At 40.4% G+C, this 10,495-nt stretch overlaps 1 protein-coding gene across 1 annotated transcript in view; it reads right to left on the bottom strand.

Annotated features, from left to right (window-relative positions):
* Positions 1–10,495, bottom strand: part of DIAPH3 (diaphanous related formin 3) — a 528,414-nt gene that overhangs the window by 242,743 nt on the left and 275,176 nt on the right. Inside the window, exon 19 of the mRNA XM_004707907.2 lies at positions 5,592–5,831. Within this exon, the coding sequence (XP_004707964.1) occupies positions 5,592–5,831 (240 nt within the window). The remainder of the gene's footprint in view (positions 1–5,591; positions 5,832–10,495) is intronic.

Raw genomic sequence — 10,495 nt, 5'->3', positions numbered from 1 at the left:
TATGGCATCAAGCGTGTACAGTATGAGCCAATCAGTGGCAGTAATGACAGAGCATGCGCTGTTACGCAAAAACCGCGATAGAGTGAAGCCGTGGAAGTCGAAGTGCGAAGTGGCGAGGGTTCACTGTATATTCTAACGTTTATCTGTGCAAAACAGCAAGCTATCAAAGAGCTAAGTACATCTTCTCCCAACAGCTGGGAGCATTGCTGTGACTGAAGTATCAATTCCTTATCATCAGGGTTCTCAAAGAGCAACTATCACTTAGGAAACCCTGAATACATCATAGGAGGGGGTGGGGGCGTCATAACAGTCCCTTTGTTTTGCCTTTTTAAAATTCCATTTTCCAGAAACTTTTTGAAGCTTCCTCTATTTGTAGAAGGAAGGGAGGAGAGGGGCAAATAAATGATTTTAGAACAAAGTAGTCAATTGCTCCCCCCTGGAGGGTGCTGGAGTGACCCAGTGGGGCTGGAGAAAGAGATAGCTACATTTCATACAGGACTATGGGCTATTGTACAAAAGTTTTTAGTTGCCAGAGAAGCACTGAATAATTTTGTTCTGAAAAGAGGATGGTAGGCCAAATAAGTTTGCGAATTTATGATCTAGACGAGCCATCCTCAGAAAACTAATTACTGGGGTTATTTATTAAACCCCGATCAATATCATAGTTTTGCTTTATAAAAATACACAGAGAAAGCAAAACTTCCGTTGAAGTTCAACTAATCAGAGAAATCATCGTTCTATGACATGGCTGTGTTTCCACCAGCTGCCCCATGGGCAAACGATGCGGCAGTCTGCTTTCATGAAGACTGAGAACACTGGAATACCTAAGAGGCAGTCCTGCTCTGTTTTACAGGCTTGGCACAAGTCAGAATGAACTGGGCAGCAATGGCTTTGGTTTCGTTTGAAGGCCAAGCATACATATTAAAATACAAATGACCTCACTGCCATCAAATCAATGCAGACTCACAGTGACCATGGACAACAGCTCTGGCTTTCTCCTGCGGGGCAGCTGGTGATTTGGGGATTGCTGCCTTCCTGGTTGGCAGCGCAGTGTATAACCACTATGCCACGAGGGTTCCTTCAGCCACACACATACCTACCTTCATTTTTATGTACATCTTACTAATAGATTCTAATTTAGGATCACCTTACCTCCAATAATTTCCTTTTATAGCTATTTATCATAAGCTATAGAGAATCTTTGGGGTATATGAGAGGAAAAAAAGTTTCTTCTATGTGAACTTGGAGCTCTTATGGTTAGCCATCTTGATTACAAATTTATACAAAGGCATAATTGCTGCAATTAGATTATAATGTATATGTAGTTCACGCCCACATACTTGTTTCTAAACTAAGCAAATCAATAATTTAATGTGAAATTTCATACATTTTTCATACTTGAGCTACATTTATAAAGGGCATTTAAAATTTTTGGATATAGAATGTTAAGCTTCCTATAATTACCCAGCATGTTTTAACAGATTAAAATATTATCCTGCCTTTCTACTGTCAAATAAATACAGGATTGTTTTGTAGGGGTTTATCATCAAACCAAACACTTTACACTCAGTGTGAAAATTCAATCACAATTGTCAAAGATCAAGCTGCTACTTCTGATAACAAACATGATGAGATATCATCTTACTCAGTATATACTTTCAACCTGACATGCAGGCTAATAAAAAATGTGAAGGCGCCATATTTATTTTCCTCCTTGTACAATAGAAAGTGCCTAAGAGGGATGATTCCCCAGGATCACTGCATGAAAATATAGTCAGCGCTTTATTATCTAGAGGTAGATGAACTAGTTTATGGATTAACTGTTGTAAAACATAGCAAATACATTGCATATTTTGTAAATGATTTCAAAATTACTATGTGTAGGTGGCTACACTGCTATATGGGCAAATATCTATTTCTTTTCAGCCACAAAATAATAAAGAGACACTATATTGAATCCCTTGTAACTTGTTTTTATTCATTCAAATGTATTTTATTATTTACTGCATATCCTTGATCACTTCTCTAGAGAAAGATTAGCCTGTTCACTCCCATCAAGATTTACAGTCTGGGAAATCCTAAAAAGGCTTTCTGTGAGTCAGAATCTACTTGATAGGATGGGGTTTGGCTTGAGATACACGGCCTTAGTACCACAGCAGTGTGGGCTAAGTACTAGGCTGTTAACTGCCAGGTTAGTGGTTGAAATCTACCAATCACGCCACAAGAGAAAGACAGGATGAAATTTACAGTCTCAGAAACCCTGTGCAGGATCGCTGTGAGTTAGCATCAACTCCGTGGCATTGGGTTCAATGTTCTGGTTTCGTTATGTACTGACCAGCGTGTTAGGCTATACTCCGTCACCATCAGATCTATTTTCTTGTCCAAAGCTTACTTTAAAGGAAGCCTCCAGGAGAGCAGACTTTTGGAGAATCAGTAATAATTTTGAAAAGCAAAGTCAAAAGGAGGTAATTAGAACAAGAAAACTAACAGTGGCGGGCTTATGGGTGAGCACTTAGCTTCGCATTCACCTTGGTTCCTGAGTTAGTTTTATTGTGCCAACCTGGCCAATAAACACATGTGGGGTTAATTGAAGGGCGGAGGGATAAATGGCTCCATGAGCCTCCTTTCTAGTTCTCAGGTCTCTTGTTTTCTGATGGTCGGACCAGGGTGGAGCTGCCTGAGCCAGTTCCCTGATTCAACTGGCAAAGCTCACTTTCTGCAAGACATCCCTAAGGAGAAGCCACATGGACCTACCCTGATGCAGCCCTGGGCGCTGGAGCAGCCGTGTGGAGACCCCCGTCAGCGCTGAGATGCTTAACATTCACTGACACGGCTTTCCTCCTGCAGTCGGCATCATTGCGTGTGTTTTGTGAGATGGAGGAGGACTTTGTGGATTGGTGTTGGACATATGGGTTAATGTTGGACTTGTGGGCTTGGGCAGCATTGGGATGTTTTCTTGATGTGCACTTACCTTTTGTATAAAACTCTCTGTTATACATGAGTTTCAGTGGGTTTGTTTCTCTAAAGTACCCAGAATAACATAGCTCCCCATCCTTTGTTCCTTTTTGTTTACTGACCCTGACACTGTTAGCCTTGCTAGTTCCCTTGTCCTTTAGCTTCTCCATTCATAATTGATTTCTACTCCCTTCTGAATTTCTATAACTCTACCATTGACCCCTTTATCACTATATTTCAGTTAGGCCGCCTTCTCCTCAAGCTCAGGGACTGTTACATAGCAGACACTCAAATATTTGCAAAAATATTATTGAATAGTATGCATAAGACTTTAACAAGCTGCTCTCTAAGACGATGAGATAAACAAGGGGAGGAACAATAAACACCCCCAAAGACTTATCTTTTAAGAACTATTTGGTGTCGTGGTAACATGTTGGAATGCTAACCACAAGATCAGCACTTTGAAACCAACAGCCACTACATTGGGGGAAGACAAGGCCGTCTAGTCCATTAAGAGTTACGGTCTCAGAAACCCCCGGGGCAATTTTACCCTGGTCTTGTGAGGTTGCTATGAGTCAGAATTGACTTGATGCTATGAGTCAGAATTGACGTGAGTTACTTTTAATATGTCAGCAGCAGCATTCCCCACCCACAGGGCCACAGTAGAAACCCCTCTCTCCTTCCCCTCCAACACTATCTTCGACATCAGCATTTTTCTGGTAATCTTCAAAAGTCAAGCACCACCAGTCAGCCAGTCCCTTGACGCTCTCCCCACTCTACCCCTCCAACTCACTGTTATCCAACAGAACTGTATGCAATGATGACAATGTTTTAATGTCATCCTTTCCCACAGGTTATATATGAAAAGATATGGCTCAGAAATGGAATATTTAATTGCCTTTAAATTTTAGCTAAATCAAACATAAATATGCACACACAGTTAGTGGTGACAGTACTAGCTAGATAGCACATCTCTAATCATTTTCTATACAGCTGTCAGAATTGTCTTCTTACAAGACCACTACTCATATCTTTTACCTTGTCCAACCAATATGTCTTGATACAACCTGCATGATAAAGGATGGCATTCAAAGAGCTTTACAGTTTAGACCGAATACCAGCCTGGCCCCCTTTCCAATGACTCGCTGCACTCAGTGAGTGGGTAGTGTACTCACATACTTACACTTTTAATGAAAAGCATGGGTTCTTGCTTATAGGGCTTTCTCCTCTCAGGAAACATCCATCCATCCTTGAAGACTTGGCTCATAGTCCCAACTCCCTGAATACTAAACTGTTCTCACTAGTGGAGTTCTCACACTCTCAACTCTGTTGCTATAATGTTTCCTATATATTTCCCATTACAAAACTGAATCATGATGAATAGCTTACATGTAGAAAATGAGTTCTGCATATGCCAGGTAAATACTAATTCCACTCACTAAATGGATGATCAGGTAAAACATTTGGCACAGATTTCACCGAGTAAGCACTCAATAAATGTGCAATGTCTTCAAGATGCGTTTTAGTAACTCCAGCACCTATGCCAGGTCTCTCAGCCTGAATACAGCAGACTGAAAACCCCAGGAGAAGACACTAGAGAGAGCCATGAGAGGGAAGGAAGGAAGGGCCTCAAGGCAAGAATGTCAATAGGAGACTGGACTCAGGGGAATTATACTCCAAATTTTCCCAAGAGCACGCAAAGAAAACCTTTCGGTTAAACCCAGAGCTGGAGCTGAACTTGATCGTCACCTTGCCTACCTAACTGGCAATAGCAATAATTTAATTCCTTAATCGGGGATTGTAGATGTTACGAGGTCAAGAACAAGAGAAAGCTTTTCATGTGATGTGTAGCAGAGAAGAATTTGTTGTAAGCAGATCAATAAAGCACGATCACTATGAACTACTCCTCAGGAAAGAGTTGTGTTATATAAAACATTGAATGTTTGCTGTAAGAACAAATCAACCCTCAGAAAAACCCATGGGGGGGTGGGGTGGGGAATGGAGGTGGGGTTCTAAATTTACTCAATTTCTAAATGGAATTCAATGTGTTCTAAAATCATATGAAGACAAAATATTTAAAATGATCAATGACCCTGTGGTATTTTTAGACCTGAAATAACCATGCCCTTGTATTATAAAAGCCTCCTTTTTCTCTCCCTTTAATCTACTTATAAAAATGCTGAACATTTAAACATTCAAAAGCAAAACTTTTAGCAACAATTCTATCTCTCTTTTTACATACACATCATCATCGGAATCATCATCATCATCATCATCATCATCATCATCATCATCATATGCAGGTACCTGAACTGAATGAATAGTAGGCTGAAATAGTAATTTCAAGTTCCATTCATTGGTTTGAGCAAGCATAGGTTTATGACATAATTCTGTTATTAAACAACATCTTCCACTTGGATTTTGCAAATCAGGGAAAACTAATATTTGGATTTAGTTCAGAGGCTGAGTAAATTAGCTCAGTTCACTCTGGGTTTGAGTTCATGGTTTAATTCAAGTTCTCGATAATGAGCACATCAAAACAAAAATGCATAAATAATGTAGCTGGGACTGATAGTCAATAGTAAGTGTTTAGGTAAATATGTGTTTAAAAAAAAATCAAAAAACCAACAACTCACTTTACAGAGAGAGCTAAGGTTAAATCCGAAGGTTTGAGCATTCCGGGAGCCAGCATTCATGTAGTTTCCCATTAGCAACACAAGTTCCAGCAACTTGCTAAAGCTTTGGCTCTTCTTTATCTCTTCGCAAGCCGTGCTGACAGCCATGATGTCAGGTTTGATGTTGTTCACCTGCTCTTCAAACTGAAGCTTAAAGAGAATAGCACTGAGCCGTGGCCGCAGTCTCTTCACATTGCTCATCTGATTGAAAAGAAAATAGCAGATTTCCTTTAGAATGCATGGTATACTTCAGTACTGTACGACGGCAAGTAATCTGGGATGATTTATTGGTATGACAGTACAGAGGAAGGAACACGTCCCCTAAACCGAGAACAGGAAAGAAGAAAAGCCAGCTGGATTTTTCCAAGGAATTCAGAGTCATCCTTTAAAGACAAAAAAGTAACAACACAGATGCTCAATAAAATGAATTAATTACGTAAAAAGGCAAGTAGTATTTATATTAAAAAAGAACACCTAAAATTTTAAAGAGAGAGAGGACACAGAGGCATCAAGATCTAAAATATCATTACTTGAAGTAATTTGTGTTGAATACTAACATATGCTGGATCATGTATAAAACATACTCGGAAAAGTCTAAAAAGGTTTGTTGTCTTCAAATAGCAATCACTCTCCTCCGAAGCCCCGCTGCCTAACAGTGTGTGTTAGATAGAGGGAGCGTAAATAGGTCCCAATTTATTCTCAATTGACTTTCTTCAGAAACACAGGAAAGTGGAATGGCTCCTGACACCCACTACATTAGCAGAGTCCGAGTTAGAAAGCAGGAGAGTAATAGAATAGAGAGGCAAGGAAAAGCCACGGTTCATCACACGCCAGGCTAATCCTGCTGGGACTCCCTATTGGAAATGTGTGTGCAGTGGGTTGGGGATGTCAAAAAATACATAAGTAAGGTGGGGGTGGGGAGGCTCAAGGGGCAGCAAGTCCCTGTCTTTATGCTCACTGCCCCAGTGTTTTATCAACACAAGTCCTTTTATCTGAAGACTGGCAACATACAGGATTTAAGCTGCATATAAATCCCTTGACCGAATGCATTAGGGACTTGAGACTTAAAACATATTGATGTAGCAGTAACAGCTAGATGGTGAAAATTCAATAACCACTTTAAATATCAAAAGCAGTCTAAGGAAAGGTTAAGGAAAACACTGACCACAGACACACATACCAAGTTAAGGTGGTGGTCAGTTCCATTCATCACAGGCCCTAAAGGAAAGGCTAGAAACAATAAGATATGAAGATTGCAGGACGCTATACACAATGAAAACTATGATTAAAGAGATAGCTACTTGCTCATAATATAATACGGACTTGCTATTTAAAATAAAATATACCACACAAGAGGTTGAATCTTAGTAGACTCCAATATCATAATACAAGAACTGTTTTAATGACAATAATACAATGCAGCCTACTCAGATACTAAGAAAACTCAGAAGAAAAGAGTTAGCTTTCAGTCTATACTTCTGAGGAACCCAGGGAATACAGTGGTGAAGACATTCAACTGCTGACCCAAAGGTTGGCAGTTCAAAAACACCTACGAGACGCTGAGAAGGAGAAAGATGTGGCAGCCTGCTTCCTTGTAAGATCTACAGCTTTGGAAACACTACAGACAGTTCTACTCTGTGGTATGAGGTCACTATGAGTCACAGTAGACTTGACAGCAATGGTTGGGTTGGATATTTCTAAGAGATTATTTTCTGAATGACAAAACACACTGTGGCAGTAATTGAAAAGTTTTATTAGCAAACATATAAATAGCTCATTTGTACATAGTGTTCTCCCCAGTCACTTGGCATATAAGGAAAGTCTTTAAATTATCCTGTTTAGAGAAAGTATGATATTTTCCCTTCTCACAAAAATTAACCAGAGCTCAAAAAATATATACAAAGGGCAAGGAGGCTTCCAAAAGTTCATGGACACATTCTATTATCTTTTAGTTCCATTTTTTCCACTTTCTGTAGTGCCTTCAGGTTTGTGCACACACACAGTCATATATATCTGTATACGCACACACACACACACACATACCCCATTTCCCCGAAAATAAGATAGTGTCTTATATTAATTTTTTCTCCCAAAGATGAGCTAGGTCTTATTTTCAGGGTATGTCATATTTTTCCATGAAGAAGAATACGGTATACATTTATTGTTTTATTAAAAGAGACCTCACACTTCCTGTCTGCTCAGGCTGTGCTGGGGCCAACAGTGAGCTACTCGGAGGCGCCCAATGCTAAGGTCCTACGTCCAGAGTTACGGTAGCTTCGGGGCACCTTATTTTCGGGCAGGTCTTATTTTTGGAGGGATGCCTTATATTTCAGCGAGAGGCAAAACTATAAGTAGCTCTTCTTTTCAGGGGATGTATCACTTTTGTGGAAACAGGTACAAATGCAGATTTTACAGAATGAGTTTAAAATCAATTCTTAGAAGGAATGAATAATTATTTGGGGACTATGTATTGAAACTACACAAAGTTAGGATTAAGCAGTGATTTTTTTCTGGTAGTCATTTGATTTCTCTTAAAATATATTGTAAGGCCCCACATGCCTTCACTTCCCTGGCCGTCTTATCCTTGGTTAGATATTATAAATGGTAGATGTTCATATGCTATTGGTCTAATTCTGCAGCATGCTCTATCGTACTATAGATGTCCTTTGGAATTGTCAGAAGTAGAAAAGAACAGGCAGCTAAAGCAAGCCCCTACAGCCATCCAGAAGGTAGGTGATGGGACCCTAGCATCTCTGCTTCCAGTCTATGCCCAGACTTGTGATTATGAAAACAGGTCTTTGGCACACTGAAATAACCATGAAAAAGAATTCTCTAGAGTCCAGACAAAGTATTAGTATTCAAGACGATATTAATTCCAGCATATATTAATGGACTATTTTGTGCACAAGAGAAAAAAGACTGCTTAAATGCTTACATTATACCGCCCCAAAATATGTTAAAGCTTTCCTGCTGACAAGCTAACCATATGTAGCCAGCACAAAGTAATTAATTTTCCTAGAAAAATATAACCTAGATTTGTATGAGTAATGAGTCTATCTGGCACTAGGGACAGGTACCTTGAAAAGATAGAGTAAGTCTGTGATGTAACGCAGAACAAGGTGCTATAAGTTCAAGAAAAACCCTGACAAAGCAAAGTCCAGAACAGGAACCTGGAAACCAGATTCGTGAGCAACGTCTTTGTCTGAGGTCCTTTCCGGATGGTTCTCCTCAAGGCAGATTGGTTGGGGTTGGAGTTTTTTTTTTACTATTAAGGAACAAATGCATTTTAGTAAACAATATCAGCCAGCTAATCTCTGTCTGTAAGACACTGTTTAAACATGAATGCCCTATTTACTTCAGGAGAATGAATTGTAGAATCTGTCATGACAATGGCCGTGTTTTGCTTTGTTTCTTCAGTAAACTCAAGTTTGCGTCCAGATGGCCTAAATCAAGGAAGAGGTATGAAAGTATCAGAAAACAAAAGAAAAACTAGAGTATGTTTCCTCCTCCTCAGTATTTCATATGTCCTTTCAACCACTACCCAATGCTCTATCTTGGCTGCCTAAGACTATGGTAGCCACATCCTTTTATATCAACTTCAAGAGCGCTATTTAAAAATGTAGGGGTGGTATCCAAGGTGACAATCTTGTCACATCCTGACTGTGCCTCTTTCTGGGCGTGGCCTTCTCATTAGGAGGGCCTCCCTGCCTCTCTCTGCCTTGACATTCCTGCTTGCTGCCAGAGCACTGCCAGGCTGCCATCTCCACCCCAGCCACAGGACTTTGCAAACACCAGCCAGTGATCTCAGTGCCTTCTGCCTCATTGCATGCACCTGAGTGCGTGAGTCTGGAGAGGGACCTAGGACGAGTATCAGGCTTGCTTATTGATTTGAATTGAACTCGTTTGGCATGTTTTCAGGATATTTATCTCTTGATATAATGCTTGCTTACATGTATATGAGTGTCACTGGATTTCTCTAGTCAACCCAGCCTCACCCAAAGACTAAACTGAATGCAGAATTGCTGAGTCAGGGGGCCCAAAGTACTTTTTTGAAAGACAAGAGAAAGTCATTGACAAAAAGTAAAAGTTACAGGCAAACTCTCTGGATCAAGTCAATTCAAATTCAAAGTGACCCTGGGGCAGAGTGGACCTGCTCTGTAAGCCTTTCCAGACTACATCTTTAAGAAGGCAGGCAGCTTCATCTGGTGAGTTCCAGCAGCCCATTTTTAACTTAGTCCCATGCTTAGTCCACAGTGCCACCACGGGTCAATAGTTACAGTCCAAGGAGAAGTACGTGGTGATTACTTTACTGGTAAGGAATCTTAACAATGTAAAAGTCACAGCACGGAAATCTATATCATGACAAGTTAGAGGACCTGCTGCAAGGCATATAACAGCAGGGAAAAAGTCCTTTGATTTCCTACTAGTTCTTGAAGGCAGGGAGCTGGGCTGCCTCTAGTTTCCCAGCCCTGCACCCACTCATTTATGCAGCATGTCAGAATGAAGAAACCTTGAAGCAGAAACTGGTGAAAAACAAACAGGAAGCAACACCCAGATCCCTAAGGGTAATTTTTATTTCAAATTTTTGGTTTTTGGCAACATATGTGCTGCTGGAGCAGAGACAAAGTAAAATGAAAAGACCTTTAGAAAATCAGTGAACCAACAAGTATTGACTGGGCACCCACTCAGTGTTGTGAGAGGCCCAGAAGTCATGGCTGCCGCCATCATAGCTCGTATCATCCAATACCTCCATCTGTCATAAGGAGACAAATGGGACAAAGTCTGCAGGGAGATGCCATCCCTGTAATCTCATTATGCTTATGTTTCCTATGGATCATTCTATGGGTATCCAGTCATTTATCGGG

Source organism: Echinops telfairi, unplaced genomic scaffold (assembly GCF_000313985.2).
Source record: "Echinops telfairi isolate 266 unplaced genomic scaffold, ASM31398v2 ScPeMD7_11;HRSCAF=52, whole genome shotgun sequence".
Lineage (NCBI taxonomy): Eukaryota > Metazoa > Chordata > Mammalia > Afrosoricida > Tenrecidae > Echinops > Echinops telfairi.
The sequence above is the reverse complement of the archived record's forward strand: the minus strand, read 5'-3'. Positions and strand labels throughout refer to the sequence as shown.